General features: G+C 43.2%; 1 protein-coding gene across 1 annotated transcript in view; it reads left to right on the top strand.

Annotated features, from left to right (window-relative positions):
• syt3 (synaptotagmin III) overlaps positions 1 to 22624 on the top strand; it is a 180405-nt gene that overhangs the window by 98288 nt on the left and 59493 nt on the right. Inside the window, exon 7 of the mRNA XM_079564459.1 lies at positions 15300 to 15426. Within this exon, the coding sequence (XP_079420585.1) occupies positions 15300 to 15426 (127 nt within the window). The remainder of the gene's footprint in view (positions 1 to 15299; positions 15427 to 22624) is intronic.

The raw sequence follows: 22624 nt of genomic DNA, 5'->3' as shown, positions 1-22624 counted from the left end.
CACGGGTGACGGTCTGTGCACATTTTGTATAGAAATGACAGCAGCAGCAAAGACCGGAGAAAGGAAAGGACGTTATTTGTGTTGCGCCTTTCACAGACTGGGTCACAAAGAGCTTTAGTCGGGACAAGTTTACATTCACTCCGTACTCGGTGCATTCACACTGAAGATGTGGCACATTTGTTGTAAATTTCCCACAGTCAAAGCATTAGTTAACCGTTAGAGTAATGTTATTTCAAAATACTCAAGTAGAAGTAAAAAGTAGCCACTCAAGTTAAATAAATACTACTTGAAGACCCGCAGTTAGCTTTGCCTGTTAGGCTGTTAGCTTCTTCTATGTGATTCCATTAGTGTGTATTGGTTGCTCCGACCTGGAGGCAGGAAAGTTGCAAGGGTGTTTTTTCTGACCAGACACACTATGGGGAGATGAAAGACCCCCCAATTATCCCATTGACACTTGTATCACCCCCAGAGAGACTACGGAAAGGATTTATTAAGGTAAACAAGTTACTTAGTGCTGCTTTAACATGTTTCAGAGAATTTAATACATCACATCCCAGTGTCTGACTAAAAGAACCTTGTGCTAGCAAGAAGTCGACACAATGAACATTACCAAGTTACTCCAAGAACTACCATTAGTTCAACTAACTTACTCAGTGCCTCTGGTAACAAATAACAACATCAACAACAGTGTAGTTTCCAAATGGTTTAATGCGAACAGTTACTCAGCTTTACACTTTATAATCTCATTTTGTTTATGGTGTAGCCTTTGTTAGCAGGGATTGTGTGCTCCCAAAGTTCAGAAAATGTTTCGGTCAATCCAGCTTCTCCATCAACACTATGGAAGTCTCTCCCCACTGGACTCAAACTACAGACTAATATTAGCATCTTTAGCTCAAACAGTGGCGAAAATCCGGCCAGAGTTGTTCCCATGTGTAATATGATCTTGTCTTGTTAAATAATGTGTTTTATCTTTTATCCTAATTTGTTTATTTTCCTATTTAAGTTTATTTGAATACGGACAAGTAATGTCAACGCCTTACCGCCTTAAGTGATTTTCTCCAGTTCAGCTTTGACCCACATGATCTTTTTTGTTGATTTTTTGTGTTTGTTGCACTTTCATGTTTATTTTCCCGTCCTTTTTTGCTTCTCTTTTTGTCATTTGCTCGTTTCACTTTTTTTCTGCACTTTGTCACGTTTTTGCTGCTTTTTTGATTCCTCTTTGTGCCTTTTTTTGTTGCGTTCTGACCCTCATTTTCTTCACGTTTTTGTCGCTATTCTGATGCTTTTTATCAGGAAGCTTTTAGATTTGGGTAAAGCCAAACTGGAGAAAATGTGCTCAGTTCAGGTGGGGGTTAAGAGGTTAAATACTGCAACATTGCTCATTATCAATGTCCGTCCCTTGGGCCTTTACACAACACTATGAACGCGGGGTTTGATGATCCTCACTAACATCTGATGGCTCACATTGTTACACGTCCCTATTCTTCATTCATTCCTGCAGCCAACATGAAACAAACATAGCCTACACAATGCCGCCGCTGACTTACTCCATGAGGAGAAATACTGCAGCCTGTCACTCTGGTCCAAATGCGGATAAATTCCCGCTGATTGTGCCGACTCCTGTACATATGCTCGCTGTCATGGCAGATTATCGTACACGAGCTCCTCTCGCTGTGACGCGCCCGGCTAATCACCGCGCGCAGGAAACGCCGGCCCGAGAATATCTCTGAATTATTATCATGTATGGATTTGTACGTGAAGCGGCGAGCGCTTTCTGAGCTCGGAGGCACGTGGGGACGCGGGGAGTTTCATAATTCCCCCTGCAGCGATCAGCGCGGCGTTCATCATGTCCGCTGATTTCTTGTGACTGCAGACCGGGCATGTTTGTCGCGTTGCGTTAATTGGAAGTGATTCACACACGTTCGCTTTTGCTGTTGTTGTAATTCACTTGAAATCAACATTGTCATGGGTAGAAGTTTCCAGTGTAATTGGTTTTCTCGTTTACACATACTTCTTAAAGTAGTTTCATCATGCGGTTACATTATTCAGCATTAACTTGAGCAGTGGCGGCTGGTGATGTGAAAACCAGGGGGGGCTGTTGCCTCTACCTCTAAAAGTGTGAAGATAATCACTATACATATTTTAGTTTTGCACCACTGATTTGTGTTTTGTACCAACAGAACAAAGGCAGGAGGTGTTTCCTCTTTGATTTCTTGTACATTATTAGTCCCAGACCTGCTATGGTTCCATTATGAGCCTCAGAGCCACAGGTTTAAACCATAGACTGTATGTATAATGGACAGCTTCTCCTCACTCCTCCCCATTTACCATAATGACCACGGTCGTGGGGGAAATCATGGCGGATTTACAGACTCCCCCTCCCCAGCTCTGACGAAGCATGTTCCTAAAAAGGGCATAAGGGCGGGATTTTCACTGTGAACTTGGCCCTTGCGTGACATGTAGCTCGCGCTGCTCCAATGCTAACAGTCCGACCCTCATTAGTACGAGATTTCAAAAATACTTCTTACAAAAACCAGCCTGGTTTCTTTAATTGTGACTAAACCCAGCATTATCACAGGAGGAATATCTAGCCTAGTCTAGTGTTGAAAAAATAGAAACCAGGCGTTTTTTTTTAATGTGTCTAAACTCCAATGCTTTTCAATGGGGGCCTAGCGGCGATATGGAGGTACTACAGCAATGGCGGCCTCTAGTGTCGTTGTCAAAAAGCAGGGCAGCCAGTGGCCATTGGTTTAAACCTGTATAAACGGTCAGAAATAACTGTGCTGCTTACGTTTTGCTGAATTCATCCTCCTCCTGTAGCACCTGGAGCTCCACCTCTGTTTCACTCAATGAATGAATGAATGAATGAATGAATGAATGAATGAATGAATGAGTGAATGAATGAATGAATGACGTTCCCCTCTTCTGTAGCTCCTCACGCTCCTGAATCTTCTCTCCATCAAAGGTCCACGTCCTGGAACGTAGCTGTCTGTCCGAGTCAGCGAGGGTTGTCCCAAAGTGTGAAATAAACAAGCAGTAGCTAAAGCAGACGAGCTAGTTAGCATCGTAATGCTACCTCCAGGAAAGTCCAGGGCGCTGTTCCTCGCCGCGCTCAAGCACAAAACTACACATTTATGATGCGTTGTGGCACACGATGAATCTGGCAGACAAAAAGTTTTTACATACTGAGATATGTTCTTACCTTAGCTTAGACGAGTTCTTTTGTACCTGTCTTGTCTTCACGTGTGCCCTCAGTCACGTAAACACAGCACAGACGGCGTTAGCATTTAGCCTCCGCAGGAACGTCAAACTACTACTGGTATTATTACGCCTAACAATATAGTTCCCATGTTATCCGCTTAGAAAATCCACATTGTGTAATTATACTTTATAGTCTAACTATATTCAAATAGGGAAAACGTGGAAGAACTCGGTAGCTTCTATCTTCACCTCGTTTGGAGCTATAGAGGAGAGGAGGAGAGGCTAAATGCTAGCGCCGTCTGTGCTTACGTGACTGAAGGCACGCGTGAAGACCAGGTACAAATGAACTTGAGATTTAAATTAGTCAGGTTCTCATCTAATCATCCAAATCCATTCTTTGGTTACCCACTGCAGTAATAGCATTTTCTGGTCATTAGGAGCATGTTTTGTACTGATGGCAACAGTATTGTCCAAAATGTTACGCAGTGTGCCTTTAACTTAGCAGTTGTCAAACCATGCAGCTTTTGGACACGACAGCAGGAAATCTGGTGTTCCATTGAGTCGAGCCGAGCAAGTATCAAAAGTAAAACCTTGCGTAATGATACATAACTAAACAACAGAAGACGCCTGCTCCTGCTTAATGGTTAATGACAAAACTTGTACTTATTTACTTTTTAAAGTCTATACTTTCAACAGACGGGTAAATTGTTTTAGCAGCAGCATCATTTACTCGTCAATTGTAGAATATGCAGCCTAATTCTGCAGGTTAATATCTAAAAGTATCTTTCCACCATTTGCCCGAGGAAGGCCTTGTTGCCGAAACTTCTCAGTATTTGTAATAAAAACTTTCTGCTTGCGAGATATAGATTGTGAGGGAGATGCTTTTCGGACGTATTGTAACTTGCAATAATTTGCATGGAAAGGAGACTTCACCACTTAGGGCTATATTGGTTTGCGTCTCTAAAGTTTTGTTGGTTTAAATAAAACATTCAAAGCACAACACAAGAGCCTCCATTTCAGCGCCACCGTTATGTATTTGCATTAAGTCTCCGAGGGGCCCCACTCTGAGGCCAGTGTGATCGAATGGCATTGTTCAGTGTTTGTGTCGCTGCTTTATTAACGCACAACAATAAGAAATTAGAGTTAGAAATGTGGTAAATACTACAGATGATACAACTTGTGTAGGAGTAGTAGAGCAGAGAAAAGCAAGTTCTGGGGGAAGGGGGAACCAACTGTTAAACTGTTACATCTAAACTGAATTATTTTTTTTCTACAAATATTGTTGGTGTTGTGTCGAGTAGTGACGGGATTTACGGCTCTTTACTGGGAGCCGAGTCTCTGGGATCCATTCATTTCAAAGAGCCGTTCATAAGACTGACCCTTTTAATACATTTTAATAACAGCAGATGGATAACTCACAATATCTACGACGTGATCGATAATAGGCACTCTTTTTTTATAATTTAAATAATCTAAAATCACAGTGGGACTGATATTTACGGTTTGAAAAACGTGTTTGTGAATAAAATCTTGCACCACGAATGATAAAAAGAGGCCGCAGCTGTAAAATGTGAGTGAACTCTTTGGAATTTCTCACATTTCTGCCTAAGTTGGTTAAAGGAATAGGCCACCGTTTTTACATACCGAGATATGTTCTTACCTCACTTTAGCTGAGTTAATATATCCCCGTCTGGTCTTTGTCCGTGCGCTCTGTCACGCAAACGGAGCACATACGCAGCCTCTCCCACATGTCATATAGCTCCAAAAAAGCTCACGATAGAAGCTACCAAGCTCTTCCTTCCTTCCTCCTAAAGGTTATTGACGGAAGTGAGCGGGGGAAGTCTTTAGGAGTTACTGCGCGGACGTTTTGCTCCTCGTATCATTACGCCTCACAATATAGTCCCCCTTTTTATTTGCTTATAAAATCGACATGTTACATTTCTGTGTAAATATACTTCGCATGAAAACACTTCACGTAACTTTATTTAAATAGGGAACACGTGGAAGAGCTTGGTAGCTTCTATCGTGAGCTTTTTTGGAGCTATAGGACATGTGGGAGAGGCTGCGTATGTGCTCCGTTTGCCTGGCAGAGCGCACGGACAAAGACCAGACGGGGATATATTAACTCGGCTAAAGTGAGGTAAGAGCATATCTCAGTATGTAAAAACGGTGGCCTATTCCTTTAAATGTGGTCTGATCATCAAAATCATAAGAATGAAGTAACAGTGTCTGCTTAAACTATCCATCCATTCATCCATCCATCCATCCATCCTTATTCTTCTACTTGTCCGTTTCAGGGTCGTGGGGGCACATTGCACCAGCCCCTTATGGCTCCTCCTGCAGGTGGTGGGTCCACAGAAGGACAGCCTCATGGTTCAAAAGGGGCTTGTTGGTCTCTTATTAGGGGCTTCTGAAGGCTCTTTGTCTGACCCGTCACCTATAGGACCTGGTTGCCATGGGAGACCCTACCAGGGGCACGAAGCCCCCGACAACAGAGCTCCCAGGATCATTCGGGTGCTCAAACCCCTCCACCATGTTAAGGTGGTGGTTCCAGGAGGCGCTGCTTAAACTAACACCACCCAAACAATTACATGTTATCATATCCCAAACTATTCAACTTTGGGTAAATCAATCCAAGTGCTCTTTCGCAAACCAAAGTTGAATAGTTTGGGAGGAACACACAACGTCATGTGTGGAGTAAAAATGGATCAGCACCAACATCAAAACCCTATCCCCACTGAGAGGCATGGAGCCGGAGAATCATGGTGTGGGGCTGTTTTGTTGCCTCAGTGTCTGGACAACCAACAATCAATAGAAAAATGAATTCACAAGTTTATCAAGATATTTTGCAGAAACATTCACAACAGCGTGGAATAAGTAAGTGAACACCTGACCCTTCTTTTGCAGATGAATCTTGGACCATTCTTCTTTACAAAACTGCTGCAGTTCAGCGAGATTCCAGGGTTCACTTACTTTTTCCTCCCTGTCCTGTGAATGTTCACATATTATGGCCAATAAAAATATGATAACAGGTCATTGTTTGGGTGGTAATAGTTTAAGAAGACACTGTTTACTCATTCTTATGATTTTTTGATGAAGATCAGACCTCATTTTATGACCAATTTAGGCAGAAATGTGATAAATTCCACATACATTTTCCGCCCACTGTATCTGACAAATACCTTTTAGTGCATATATTGACTTTAGTGCCAAAAATGTTCACTTGTGTCGCATGCTCCATTGTTGGGCTGACTCTTGTGTTGCTCGGGCGAGGTTCTGGGTAAAATTGACTGAAAAAAAGATACAGCTCTGTTCACAATTGTGATCCGGTCCGAACCGCTCACTTTCAAGATCCGTTCAAAAGAGCCGCTCGGTCATGAACGTCACATCACTAGTTTCGAGAGCGTGCTTCTTTTTAATGAGCAGCTTGAATGCAGAACGCCTCTGGTCATGTTTAAAGGGCTTTAAAAATGCAGAGGACACTTCAGAGTTTGTCTATAATGCAACATAATCCAGGAAATAAAGATCCCTTCAGCAGTAGAAGAAGAAATGTCCGAAGAAAACACTTAACACTGCTTGAATGTTAAAGAGTGGTTCAGGAATCCGATTTCTGCTTGATGCATCACCTTTAAATGTGGCGGCGCTTTAGCCAGGCTGCCACAGTAACATAAGGAGGCCACACACGGCGATGGCCTGCTTCTCTGTCGCTGCTGCCCCTAATTTGTTTTGACCCCGCGATGTCGCCAGCTTATCCCATTGCTCTTAATTGGAAGTGATTTGGAGCTCTCCGTCCGCGCTGTCGGGAGGCGGGCACGTCAGCGGCGCACGTCCTAATGTTATCACAACGGCGTGAGGGTTACCGTTAGCATGTCCGTGTCGCTGCTAGCTTAACCCCGGAGTTCACAGTCTGCTGTTGTAGCCGATAATGAAGTGCTGACACGATGGTTAACATGGGCAGACGCGAGCTAACGAGGCCCTGATTAAAACGCTCGCAGCCATCTTCATCCTCGTCTGCTAATTAAATACTAACGGTGCATGAATGTGTGTGTGTGTGTGTGTGTGTGTGTGTGCGTGTGTGTGTGTGTGTGTGTGTGTGTGTGTGTGTGCTGACGTATGCTGTCTGTGTTTATTCTCCCGGTTTGAGGCTTGTTTGGGGGGGGGGAAAAGCTGGAAAAAATAGGCAAGAAAGTGTCAGCGGGCTGCAAGGGATTGACCATAGCCAGGGCCGGACTGGTCATGGAGTTTTCCCCGTGGGCCGACGTACTTTTGGGCCGGTCGGATCAGATGAGAGAACAGGCCTCTATACTGTGCCTCGCCGACCCACAATGGAAACTACAAGTTCTACTGGCGTTCAGCTCATTATTTGGATGCAATTACACAACTCATCCATTCGATCTATCTGACGCCTTTTATACCCCTCTGTTGGCCTGTTTTCTTGAGTTAAGGTTCCCAAATAATCTTGTAAGTGGAAAGAGTTTATTGTAACACCCTCCAAGAGCCACAGAACCTCAGGCCTCTAATTTTATACATTTTAGACAAACGTATGCACCTCTCGCCGTCAGTTCGCGCAGTTTGGGAATAGCAGCTGGTTTCCATTGAAAGGATTTTTGCCTTTTTTGAACTTCTATTTTACTTACCTGGTTCATCTGTACCCAGACTCAGTCCTACGTCCATTGTCTCATCGTGCATGTGTGTGTGTGTGCGCGTGTGTGTACTTGTAAAACAGGACATTTTTGGGAAGTGGGGACATTTTGGGTGGTCTTCACTTATTCGAAGCACTGTTTGAGGGTCAAGATGTGGTTTTAGGGTTAGGGGCTTAGGGTTAGAGTCTGGGTAATACATTATGTCGATGAGTGTCCTCACTCAGATAGAATTACAAGGAAGTGTGTGTGTGCGTGTTCTTGTAATTGCAACATTGTGAGGACCAGTTTCAGTCTTTAACCAGCAGAGTAAGGACATTTTTGGAAAGTGAGGACATTTTGGGTGGTCCTCACTTCTTTGAAGGACTGTTTGAGGGTCAAGATGTGGTTTTAGGGCTAGGGTTAGAATTGGGATTAGGTTAGGGTTAGGGTTAGGATTAAGGTTAGGTTTGGGGCTTGGGCTTAGGGTTCAGGGTTAGGGTCTGGGTAATACATTATGTCTATGAGTGTCCTCACTAAGATAGCCTTACAAACGTTATATTAAGCAATTATATGGAGGGGTGGGGTGAGTATGAGTGTTATTGTCTGCTTCTATTTGTACGAGTGGGTGGTTGGTTGGGTGGGGATTGTTTTAATCTGTAAAGCACTTTGCACTACACCCAACTCCGTGGTGAACGTTGCCATTTGATTACTGTAAATCTACACTGTGATCAGAGTTGGTTTTGTGAAGTGTATCTGTGTCGCGAGAGGAACCTCCTTAATGGAACACACATTTTAAGATTGTTTAGTAACTTTACAAATGTTCCAGCAAGTTGTAAACGACAAGATTAAAGCCGTGAGTACTCTAAGGCTTGAATTCGGCAGAAACAACATGCAGCTATTGTCCTCGGTTTTGTAGCTTATATTACCTTAGTTCAAGGGCATATTGTATTGCTAATGGCATTTTTAGAGGGTCTTGACCCAAAAGTCCCAGGCCAATTTTGTCTGCCAGTCCAGCCCCGACCATAGCTACAGTATATTGGGAGACTTGAAGATGGTGGACTGGAGAAGATCTACATCTACATTGAAGAGACCGAAAACCGAGCCCGACAGCCCACAGTGCACACGCATGAGTTTGTAGCTCTCTGTGAAATGTTTATAACGCGCATCTAGCAGTGAGTTGTCATCAAAATGATCCGGTCCACGTTCAAACGCGGTGTGGTAGCAGTCAGCCCAGTTTAGTGAGCCCCACAACTCAAAAACACAGAAGAAACCTCTCCTTCCACAGTCCAGCTGATTCCCTGGTCAACCGGAAACGCGAGGCTGATCACAGCGCTTTATTGCCGACAAGTTTTACTCCACAAACAACATGTGTCCGACCGTGACCACTCCCGACTGGAGGTCATCGCCTTGGTGTGAATGGGCCTCAAAAGGGGTGACATACAGACAGATATTATGGAATAGATTGGCCTAAAATACTCAATCTCATTCATCTCGACAGTTTCACCCACGACAGAACCCACTCTGCTTGAAAAAACAAATCCAGCATTAAGAGTTTACACGACTGAAGCAAATTAGGGAACTAATGACCAGAGTGTGATCGAAGTTCAAGGAAAAAGTTTTGAGTTTTGAGGTGGATGGGAACTGTTGAACTCCATACAGAGAAGAGAGAGGAAGGGCATCAAGGTTCAAGGTAACTTTATTTATACTTATACGTAGATAATAAGTTTACAGATGAGAGTTGGCTTGCTATTAATGACATTTCATAAACCAAACCCCAGTAGCAAAGACTCTTATAAAATAAATTAGAGCATGCCCTAAAGGACCACAAGCACGACAAAATACAAGGTGCATTTTCCTTTTATTCAGTAATAAAACAACACTATTTTTATTTTAGTATTAACCATGGAACCAAAAATCTTTGTCCAGATGGAAGACGTCGAAAGTCTTTGCGACTCATCATTGTTAGAGAATTAACAATGGTGTTCGAGAGGATAGATGAAGAATAGGCAGCAGTCTGAATGTCTTATACAGGAGACCCGGAGACATCGAGACATTGCGCAAGTCCTACCATTCAAGTCTGTTTATGCCTCCACAGAAGATGGATAAATACCCTCTCAGAGCGTCATACTGATACGCAAGCCATCATTCAGTGGCTGAGAGTGGACGCCTGAGCACCACAGTCAAGGCTATGACAGAGATAGTACGGCTGTATAGCTTCACCCAGTATGATAAATAGCGATTTAATGGTTTCCTCTAACAATCATCGAAGACGGCCCTGGAGCTGCCTTGTGGATGCTACTGAACACTCAACTTACTAGATCATATTAGGGACCATTTTATATCTGTTTTTTTTTAAGGAAAGACTGTTGTACCAGGAGTCTAAAGCAAAAGATAAAACCGATTCAAGGAGAACTCTAAGAACAAGGTCATTAAGGAACAGTCAACATCCGGTGTGTGCATCGGAGCAAAGGAGACATACACTAAAAAATGTAGTATTTTGAGATTCAAAACATGATATAACACTGTTCCCATGGAGAAGTGTGGAAGTTTAATAAAACAAATCTCCCGGAGAGGAGCGGATTGTGTCCAGAGCCAGATTTATTGACAACATCAACAACCAGAAGTTCACAAACTCAGAGAAGCAACATGCTGCTTTTCCATATCTCTCTTACACACACAGGGAAGTCACATTGATTGACATAGCAGTATGTAGTTGTTTCAGGCCTTGTTTGTCGACAAAACAAATTGGTATCAGTCTTTGCCAGCTGCACTGCTGTCCTTGCCTCATATTGAATTGTTTGAGCATTCTTAAAGGAACAGGCCACCATTTTTGCATACTGAGATATGTTCTTACCTGAGCTTAGACGAGTTGATGCGTATCTGTCTGGTCTTTGTGCGTGCTCTCAGTCACGCAAAAAGACCAAAGATGTTGTTAGCATTTGCCACTCCTCTCTTCTATGGGGTCAAACACAGGTGAAGTTAGAAGCGACCAAGTTCTTCCAGGCTTAGTAACACCTTAGGAGCACTTCGACATCCACCCAGTAAAGTCAAAGTGCTCCAAAGATGTTATTACGCCTTACAATATAGGACCTGTTTTTATCCGCTTGGAAAGTCGACATGTTTAATTTTGTGTAACTATACTTGGAGATGTATCTACTTACATTACCGTGTTTAAATAGGGGAAAATTGGAAGACCTTGGTCGCTTCTAACTTCACCCCATAGGAGTTGCCTGGCCTGCCAAACTACATGCTTTTTCATAGATATTTCAAAGATCTGGTGGTCTGGGAGCGAGCATGATCTCAACGATTTCCCGGTGGGCGTGATTGACAGACGGCATCAACCAATCAGAGCAACGCTAGATACGTCGCAGCAACAAGCGGCAGGAAGCCTTTCCAAAAACGTCCTTATTTACAATGAACGCTTGGAGCGCTGTTTCTTGCTCCGGTTTTAGGGATCCTTTTTTTTTTTTCAAATGATTTAAAACGGACAAAAGAGCAGAAGAAAACATTGTATCACTCGCCGCGCACGCCATCTCTATTGTTTTGGTAGAGTGTGGTGACGGCTTCCGCCTCTTGGGGGAATGAAGTCCTGCCTCTCGGTGCGTGATTGGACCGATGTGGGTAAAATCGTGAAATGATGGACTGCAAGGAGCTGTCCAGACGGTTCTTCTTTTGAACAGAAAGGAGGAGTGTCTGGCAGGCCAGGCAAATAGAGGAGAGGAGGAGAGGCTAAATGTTAACAACATCTTCGGCCTCTTTGCGCGACTTAGCATACACATAAAAACCAGACAGGTACGTATCAACTCATCTAAGCTCAGGCAAGAACATATCTCAGTATGGAAAAACGGTGGCCTGTTCCTTTAAACATAACAAGGTTATAAACAAAATATGTGAAATATCTCCACAAAAATAATTCATTTTTGAGCAGTCCTATAATCCTGTTCACTTCTGGTTGTTTCTTTTTCTACTTCTTCTGTCCTTTATGTTTCTAAAGCACATTGATAAAGTGTTTGTCACGCTGCCATGAAGTTGCTACCCACACTGTTCGCTGAAACCTTGTCATTCCCACTGCTGCCTGAGGAGGGAGCTCCAGGCAAACTCCTCACCTCTGTGTTTCAAAGTCACTGTCTTACCCGTACAAAGACGTTCCTTCAAAATACAAAAGGTAAAACAGCAGTGCTCCCAGGGTTTGATTTAACTATCATAGGGGTTCCTTGCTCTCCTTTTGCACCGGCTGCACTTTGACGGGTGACGCTGACGTTAAGAATGACAGTCGCCTGGTTTCCATGGTGGCGGTCTGTTGCCGGGTGCGTCAGAAGAGAAGTGTTGGTCCTTGAAGTGACTGCGCTGAAAGCAGAATAAATGGCCGGGCACTGAGTGACTTTGACGTGGGTGACTTTGAGACGTCTAGACGACTCGGTCAGAGGAAACATAAAGTAGAGTTCATGTACAGATCAGCAGCTACAGTAAAATGTATGACTATGGAAGCCCTGAACTTACATACTTAATATAATAACGGACCTATATATAGTATTTATAAGCAGAGGTCAACAGATATGGGTTTTTCTATGGCTGGTGCCGATTTTTGAAATGTCTTGTCTATAATCCTGTGTTCAATGCTAAACTGTAAAATGTGTCAGTGCTGAACTGTGACAGCAGTTGGCACTTTATTAGAGGCATAAGGCTGATTTATTCAGGACATTCATGTTTAGCAGGTGCTTCAGAGGGAACTTGTTTGAACGACATGTGTCAGCAGATTCCAAAACAAAAATAAAAAAGCGCAAGTCTCTATTGCATGTGTTTTTTATGTTGGAAAGTGAGGATTTTGATGATACCAAATAGAAACGGTCTTTTATCACTGTTTAGCGTTTAATGGAGCTAACCATTTAAAGTTTTTATTTTTTTATTTATTTGATAGGGACAATGCATATTGATGAACAGTTGCACATGAGCACTGTAAATATGCCAGATTATAGCAGGGATGCTAGTTTCCATCTGTAGTCCCTAGGCAGGCAGCACATACACAATTTACAATTTACAATTAACATAATGTGACAACAATAAATGCAGTAACAACTAAAAGTGTTCACAGGCCTGGTTTTCTTTTAGCCACAGTTTAAAACGTGCTTTAAAAGTGGCCAGAGATTTGGCGTTAGCATCTCAAAAGTAAAACTTTAGTTGATCGTTTTATAATTGTATTTGATCAGGGACAATGTACAAAAAATATCATAATCATAATTTCACTTTTCTTTTTGCAAGCATTAATGTCGGGCATTTCTCTCACAGTTATGTCCGAGGACGACAGTACACACTTAAAGGAACAGGCCACTGTTTTTCCATACTGAGATATGTTCTTACCTGAGCTTAGACGAGTTGATGCGTACCTGCCTGGTCTTTGTGCGTACCCGTGGAAGAGCGCGGTAGCCTCCAACTTCACCCCCGTTTGGAGCTATAGGACTATTCTGGGAGAGGCCAAATGCTAGCAACATCTTTGGTCCAGGTACGCATCAACTCGTCTGAGCTCAGGTAAGAACATATCTCAGTATGTAAAAACGGTGGCCTGTTCCTTTAAGTCAAGCAAGTAGCATATTTTAACTAAAAACTTCACATTAAATGAGAAATGAACAACGCAGTTGATTTTTGCAGTCAGAGGCGGACGTCAGGAAGTTCCCCAATCGTTTTCCCCAGTTAAGCGAGCGTTCATGTGCGTTTTTCCAACTGAAGAAACCTTTTTTCCCCAGTTCCAGAGGACCACATGAACATGGCATATCTCCTATGGTTCTGACATTATAAGCAAATGTCTGCAACATAAAACATATTAAATACAATTTGAGGTGAAGATTTTCACAACGATGTTTCTCAGCCCCCCTGTGGCCTAGGAAGTTGTGGGAGAGCTCCTTTTAAGGCAGTGACTGAGTTCCTTTGAATGCAAAAACAGGAGATCACTATTACTTTTGGTTCCAGAAATATTAGTCTTTAATCAGCATGATTTTGGCCAATATTATTATTTTTAAGTTAATGGAAAAGCATAAGGATGGACAATGACATAGGCTGAATGTTCCATCCATCCTTTTTCTTCCACTTGTCTGTTGCTGGGTCGCACCACATTGCACCAGCCCCTTATGGCTCCTTCCACAGGTGGTGGGTCCACGGATGGTCGGCCTCACGATTCTCAGGCCTGTTGGTCTCTCATAAGGGGCTTCTGAACCACTCTTTGTCTGACCCGTCAACCTAGGACCAGTTTGCCATGGGAGACCCTACCAGGGCACGAAGCCCCCGACAACAGAGCCCCCAGGATCATTCGGGCGCTCAAACCCCTCCACCACGTTAAGATAAGATAAGATGGTACTTTATTGATCTCACAGATGGAGAAATTGCATTCGATGAGAGAGCATCCGGCAGCAGCACCCATTCAGTGCGCACCACTCTTTTTTTTTTTTTTTTCTTTGGTGAAAGATCGTTGTGACGCGGCCGTTGATCTCGTTGTCCTTCAGCCACTCCACCCGCATGACCTTGGAGGATGGAGAAACTGTAGCTGCCCTCTGTCTCCTCTGATCATCTGAAACGGTGCACCGCCTCCTGGGCTTGTCCCCGTCTCAGAGCGTGGTGTCCTGCACTGGTCCGCTCCACCTCGTCCTTCCTCTTCCTCCTGCACAGCTCCCTCCACAGTCTATCACCATCTCCTCGTTGGTCCCTTTTGTTGTTTCCTGTAGCTCCTCTTGTGACGCCTCCTCCGTGCTGCAGGTGTGGGGGCTCTTGGTGCCTCTTCACTGTTCAGTGTCTCAGAAGAAGAAGAAGGTGGCAGTTCTAGGAGGGGCTGAATGTTCCATAGGTTTTCAATAAAAAAGTTAAATAAATATAAAAATGTACATACATTCTTAAGACAGTACTGTAAAGGTTTAAGTAATTATCTTCATTAATTTCGAGAGTCGTGAATAATCATGGCTCAAAAATGGCATCGCTTTTTGGTTGTGTTTCAGTTTGAGAAATTCAGCATTTGATTGCATTAGCCTCACAATAAATCTTTCTGTAATGGTTTGCAATGTGTGTGAGCCTTTTTGAAAAAGGTCTATAAAATAAGACAACTTTGTTGTACAAACACCAAACCAAGATGAGTTGTCGATGAGTTCTGACCTGGAATAAACTGACCCCATTCTTTCTGCAGCGACAAACAAACATCACATCTTTGATTTAATCTGAGCTAATGCACGACCTGTGAATCACTTCCTAATGCGCGGTAAACAGTGAGCAATGCAGTCCGCTACGAACGCTTAAAAGCCTTCTGCCATAACCGATGCTAAATACAGGCGCTGTCTAAACCTCCATAGACATCCTCCCACTCACACTAACTCATATGACCCGGAGAGGTGCGCTCTGTGTGTGTGTGTGGGCCGGTCCCATAGAAAGATTGAGTAAATTTGACCCGTTTGGCTTCTTCTAAAGGAGATCCCCGTCTGTTCTTGTGTTTTATTTTAGCACGGAGCAGTTGGTGGTGAAGATTCTGAAAGCTCTGGACCTGCCAGCGAAAGACGCCAACGGTTTCTCCGACCCCTACGTCAAGATCTACCTACTGCCAGACAGGAAGAAGAAATATCAGACCAAGGTAAGGCTCAAGAGGACACCACAACAGATGAGAAGAAAATGAGCCGTTAAGATGGCAAATTTAAAGTTTGATATATTGAGGCGGGAAAATATCGCGATAAACGATATTATTGACTCTAACGATACTTGATACTAGAACTCTAAAGCATAAACATGACAGTAAACGTTTGTTCTAAAGGTGCATAAGTGTATCCTTAAATACCACACAAGCTGCAATAAAGTTATACAAAGAAAAAATAGGGGGAAGATGTGAATAAATGTACAGACGATAAAAAAAATATTGTTTGTCTGTTATTGAATGATAAATCGATATAGTAATTATCGTGACAGCCCTAGTCAGGTCCAGGTTTAGCAACTCTATGTTCCCAAAGATAGAGATCAGCTGACGACCTGAACATCCCGAATGACCAGGTTATTCCATCAATGGGTTTCTTCTTCTCTGTCATATTCCAGGATGACAAAGCCAGGATTAATCGGGCTCACAATGTGAAAAAGTGCTTCAGGATTGGCCGTTATAGAGTCCAGATCTGAACCCCATTGAGAATCTTTGGGATGTGCTGGAGAAGGTTGAGCAAAGTGGTCACACTCTCCCATCGTCAATACAAGATCTTGATGTAAAATGAATGCAACACTGGATCTTTTGACGTTGCTGAAGCTCATTGAAATAATGCTACTGTAATCAAAGGTGGTTAACAAAATAATAGAGCGTGAAGCCTTTGTTACTTGCAGATTTACTCATGAAGGAAAGAGTAACCAAATGCTTTCTCAAGTAAAAGCACTGTTACTTCAAAATAATGATATCCAAGTAGAAGTAAAAAGTAGATAACTAGATTTGTTTAAATGTTTCAAGTTGAGCATATTGTAGTTAAGATGTAGTTGGGCTTTTTATTTAGATTATTTCACTTGTTCTGAGATGTTTCTGACTTTTTTCAACACATTATGTCTTTATTAATGGTAAATGGTAAATGGTAAATGGTCTCAACTTATAAAGCGTTTTTCCACCTACATTAGGCACTCAAAGCGCTTTACAGCAAGGATCCACTCACCCATTCATACTCTCATTCATACACCAATGTACGCAGACACTGGGGGCAATGTGGGTGAAGTGTCTTGCCCAAGGACACAACGACAGTGTACACTTTCAGGAGGTGGGATTTCAAACCCCCGATCTTCCGATCATGAGACGACCCGCTCTACAGAAAGCTCTACCAGGTTATTGTCTTTGCCAAAGGGGTAGGAAAAGTGGTCTTATCCCATTGTCAGTTTGACTTTCTTATTTCAAAGTGAGCTGACCTTAGGACCAGTCTGAAATGTCATCAAACAAGCAAAGTAGTCAGATCAGGAAAAAAGTCTAAAATGAGTGAAAACCGCTCAAAACGAGATACATTTGCTCAATTCAAGTAATTTCAACTCTGTAAGAACTTACACAATCACAGTAAGAAAGGTCAGTTCCTGCCTTCCGGCCATTATTTGACCTTTATTTAACCAACAAATTCCCATTGAGGTTTCTGAATCTCTTTATCAGGGGAGTCCTGGGCCAGAGAGTTCATGTTCTCCCCGTGTGTCCGCTGTAAATCCTTGATAAATGACCCCGCTGTTCATTTGTCATTCTGCTGTGATTGCTACAGAAAAATGAACCACGCTGTGACACTTGGTAACATAATTTACCATGACAACACATCAGAGCATTTGGTTGCCTTGCCGCCGTGTTTTCACTTCACATTTGCAGGTGCTGCTTAAAAACAGTGCACGAAACAAATACTGTAAATCAGCTCATCGCTTCACAGACACCTTACGCAATTTGCTGTGAACGCTGGCCGGAGAAAAGTGCTCAGGTTGCATAACTCAGGCTGTATTCCTTACATCATCAGATCACCCATGTGCCGTGAATCACCTGCAACAACCGGGTTTGACAATGCGCTTCTGACTCAAAGCAAATGCGGAGTTTGGAGTGAATTTTCAATCCGCCGGTGGGTGTTTCAGATTCACTCTGTCTCTCAAGGACTGCCTCAAATACCAAGGATGCATCGGTGGACCTGTTTGGCCTCACCTTGGGCTACATTACTCACATAGCACTGCAACTCTATGCGAAAACTCTGGTGGAACTGATAAAACAGCCGAAAGGAGGAAGTGATCTAATACTGTATTAGCAAGAGGTTGTTGCAACTTTTTGGAAGGGATTTTTGACTCTTACCAGTCACTTTTATAATCCGAGTTTGACTTGTAAAAATACCTCTCAAGGCTGCTTTATATGTACAGGTACTGCACGGCCGCATGTTCATATCAAGGATGCTTCTGATGATTTGAAAGTCCGGACCAAATAAAAGTCGGCACAAAGAAAAAGGTCACACGCTCTAATACTTTGTTGAACCACCTTTGATTACAGCATTGTTTCAATCAGCTTCTGCAATGTCAAAAGATCCAGTGTTGCATTACATTTTCACCAAGATCTTGTATTGATGATGGGAGAGTGTGACCACTGAGCAAAGCCTTCACCAGAACGTTCCAGTGATTCTCAAAGGGGTTCAGATCTGGACTCTGTGGTGGCTAATCCATCTCATGCTCCCTGAAGCACTCTTTCACAATGTGAGCCCGATGAATTCTGGCATTGTCATCGTGGAATATGCCCCCAGATGGAAGAACCTGGTCATTCAGGATGTTCAGCTGATCTCATTCTTTGGGCTCATAGTGTTGCTGAACCTAGACCTGATCAAATGCAGAAACCCCAGATCATAAGAGTGAGTTAAATCCAGGCGGAGACTTGTTTTTTGGTCAGGCAGTTCTGATTGCAATGCAGTGGAAGTTAATGCGCGCTTTATTTTGTCCCCATTGGATAATTTTTTTCCTGATTTTGGTCGAACATGCTGACATTGATAGACATAATGACGTGGTGAAGATGGAGCTGAGTTGATCTACATTCATTCTCTCACAAGCTCACAGATACAAGCGGGTGATGTGAGTTTCCTCTGTGGGTGGTTGGGCAGAGAGTTTAGCAATAGGGTGAGAAGTTCAGTCACCTGGGAGGAGCTCGGAGTAGAGCCGCTCTCATTTACGTGAGGTGGCTTGGGCGTCTGTTTCAATTGTTTCTTTTTCTGGGACCCCAAGGAAGACCTAGATCCACGGACATTCTTGAGGGACTATGGGCCTGATCTTGTGTTTCTAAACGCAGGCTTTAGACTAGACGTTCGCGCTGATGAGGTGCGCTCTGTGTCACCTTCAGCTCTAGACTAAAGGCAGTAAGTGGTTTGACAGACACCAATGGCGAAGTTATGCACAACAGTAGTCCCTCCTTAAGCTCCTATATACCAGTGTTGTTCGGGTATGGGTGCACATGCTGGTGTTTGGATCTTGTTTCTGCGGCATGTAGAGCCCAGTGTTAGAGAAATTAACCATAGTGTTTGAGAGGATGGATGAAGAATAGGCAGCAGTCTGGATGTCTCATACAGGAGAAGTTTATTTCCCATCAGTACGGGACCGGAGACAGGAACTCGAGACATTGCGTTAGTCCTATCATTCAAGTCTGTCTATGCTGCCACAGAAAAGGGATAAATACCCTCTCAGAGCGTCATACTGATATGCAAGCAAACATTCAGTGGCTGAGAGAAGACGCCTTAGCACTATGTCTCTATGTTGGCCTGGGAACCCTTCGTAATCCCTCCAGAAAAAGCGAAATCTCAAAAAAGTTGAGCGTGCATGATACTGTATGCCTCCTTTACTGATCGAACAAATCATTCCCTAAAGTTTGGAAGCCATGGTTTCTATTTTTTATTCCGCTTAACACTTACAAACACCAACTCCTCTTGTTCTATAGATTTTCACTTATTAAGATTCCAGGCACTTACACGGCCCTATTAAAGCCTGTCCAAACTACCCCTTTACCCTCCCCAGTGTCTCCTCCTGGGCGCTCCTCGGGGCGACTTCTCACTTCTCTAATGCCGGCTAATCTAATGTTTTCTCTAATTTATTCAACGCGATGAGCTTTAGACTCGGTCGGTGCGGCGCTGTGTCAAACTCGCGCTCGGCGGCTGAGGAGCGCCAGGAGTCAATATTTGAGCACATTCCGGGATCTACTGTTCCGGCATCTCCAAATCCCTTGCAGTTCTCTGTGGACAAACTCACGACGCGAGAGCTGCGGAAGGAGCGGGGTAAATAACACACAATGAAAGGAAAGAAAAGAGAGTCCAAAGCAATTTGTTATTTACAGGAACCTCCTTTTGTACTTTTTAAAATACTTAGGGACACGTATACATTTTCCAAATGTATTTATACCTTGGTTCAGACTCAGAGCACGTCCGATTCAGAAAACTTTACTTGTCCCTGAAGGGTAATTAAGCCATGTTCATTTTGACAACATATTTTAGTTTAGTTCAGATTTAGTTCTAGTCTAGACGAAAATGGTTCCATGTAAATTTAGTTAAATGCTCGCATTGTTGTCTCCAGGACGTCCCCTGGAGGCGAGTCTCCAGGTAGTCTCAGTGAAAACCTGGCCGGACTTATTGCACTTTACAAGCAAGCCTGTGTCACAAGTCTCAGCTACATTGTAGTCTATATTCATTCACTCCACACTCCATGCTAGTAAGCTACTATTGAAGCCACAGTTGCAGGGGCAGACTGTCCATTTCCCACTTGACTACAATGTGTTTATATCCTGATCTTTCATTATGTCAGTGCCCTCTGCTGGACACCTGTGGTGTCCTTTGTTCCTTTTTTTTTTATTTAAGCTGCCCTCTAGTGGCTGGAGTGAGCATTCTGGTAATCTCTTTAAAAAAAATCATAACTCTGCACAGGAATGGGCTAGAGACTTACTTTTTTTGGACATACTTATGAATTTATGCCCTTCAAGTCGTGGACCGGACCGAATCATATCACCACATCTGGCCCACGGGCCGTATTTTGCCCAGGTCTGTGTTATACCATGGTCTGGGTGAATACTCAATTCTGACTGGCTGGAGGGTGTAAAATGATTATGTGCACCTAGTCCGGCAACAGTTAAATCACATTCTATATGTTTTTTTAGTGTGACGTGACGTCATGACTTCCGCTTCCGGGTCAAAGCATACCAGCTAATATGCGAGAATAAAAAACTCTTTAATACAACAATCAATATTTCTTAAACTCAACGGGGAGTGACTGAATCTACTTATTTCTCAGACTCATTATCCCAAAAATGCCGCACCTACTGCTAAAAAAAGTAATATTTACTAAAGTCGGTACTTCTGGGGTTAGCGTAGCTGCTGCTCCGCTGTTAGCATTTATCTCTGCTAAACCGGAAGTGCCGATTTTAGTAAATAGTTCTTTTTTAGCAGTAGGTGCGGCATTTTTGGCCAATGAGTCTGAGAAATAAGTATGTTCAGTTACTCCCCTTTGGGTTTCAGAAATATTGATTGTGGTATTAAAGAGTTTTTTGTAGTTTCTCCACATCTACGACCCCGGAAGTAGAGCTGTGACGTCACCACTTAACAAACATTTATCGCTCCACTGCAGAGAAGGCAGAGAATTTGAATATAATTCTCTTTCTAACTGTGTCACTGAAGTTCTCAAATGTTTTTAGTCCCTTCTTTTCATTTTGATTTAGTTTACATTAGACAACAGTAATATCTGGACATTTAGTTTTAGTCTCAAGATATTTTAGTAGATGAAATGAACACTGCAATAGTATCTATGGTTTGCAGCCGTCGCATCTCGAGGGAGTAAAATACAACCTGAATAAAACCCTTTCTGCCAGTGCCAATCAGCAGTATACAAAGAGTAATTTATCCGTCTCTGTGGTAAAGTTCAGGTTTGCAGCCGCAGGAAAGAAAAGCACTCTGACCCTGAGGAATCTCGCTCTTGTTCCGGCGATGGGTCGTCTCCCTAATAGAGCAAACCTTAACCTTAGCTCAGGCTGCAGCCGCCCCGGTTTTAAACCTGCAGCGCGGATGGTACAAAAGCCCACAGATTGTTAGCGTGGCGCCGAGAGTCTTGAGCGGAGAGCTGTCAGGGCGGATGAAGCCGTATCGTTTTGAAAAGTCTCCCGTCGTCGCCTGTTCCTCTTTTGTCTGTTCTTTCACAAAGGCCCCTCAGCAACGGTGCGAACACTCCCGCCAGTTCCACCACAACGCGGCTCCGCTAATTTCAGTCACATCCTTATTAACAAAGAGCGCTCAAGGCTATGGCAATATAAAGGATTCTCACATCTGATATTAAAATACTGAATTTAACAGAGTGATGTCGATGTCGCTGTCACTTCTCCGTTAAATCCTGTTTGAAATCCCTCTGTCTGTGTTTGCCGTGCGAGCCAGTGCTTTCCGGCGCTGCGGGCGACTGTGCAGGAAAAAATCCACACACTTTGTTGGAAAATGAATACAGATGTAAAAGCACGAGCAGCTGTTAACCTCTTAATCCCCCCCTGAACTAAGCGCATTTTCTCCACTTCAGCGTCACCCAAATCCAAGAGGTTACAGCCTATACATGGGTGTCCAATGACATCATGCATAGTTCCGGCGGCCATTTTGGACACCGAAGTAGCATTATGCAGTACTACAACATGTGACAATATCTCTACTCAGGGTAAAAATGAAAGAAAAAGTCATTTTTATGTGCTCATAATCATTGCTCAAGAAGATAATAGTTAAAGCAGTACTAAGTAACGTGTTTACCTTAATACATCCTGTGGGGGTGATACAAGTGTTTATGGGATGATTGGAGGGTCTTTCATCTCCCCCCGGTGTCTCTGGCCAGAAAACCATGTTTGCAACTTGACTGCCACCGGACCAGAGCAAGCAATACACACTAATGGAATCACGAAGAAGAAGCTAGCATGCTAACGGGCAAAGCTAACTGCGGGCTGGCGTCACTTTAAACAGCATTTACAGCCACGTTTGAGTAAAAAAAAATATTTCCATTGTATAATTGGATGCACAATATCCCTCTCTCCCTTCACCTTTCCTCAGCGTAGTATTTACTCTCCAAGACAAATAATAAGTTAAAAAATCGCAACTTGCTACGACACCTGCAGTTGAGCTTATGGCCTCTAGGGACAAGAGTTACTTAGTACTGCTTTAAAACACATTTATGTGACATAACCAGCAAATGTGGCACAAACTTAGCAGTTCTGTCTGTCGAGCCACAGCAGGATTTAGGCTACTAAAGATCTGCTTCACTCCTCAGACTAAATTAACACATCAAACTTGAGGAAACAGAAAACCTTTCTCTGGGAT

Source organism: Gobius niger (assembly GCF_951799975.1).
Source record: "Gobius niger genome assembly, chromosome: 10".
Classification (NCBI taxonomy): domain Eukaryota; kingdom Metazoa; phylum Chordata; class Actinopteri; order Gobiiformes; family Gobiidae; genus Gobius; species Gobius niger.
Note: the sequence above shows the minus strand (reverse complement) of the source record. Positions and strands in the feature narration are given on the sequence as shown.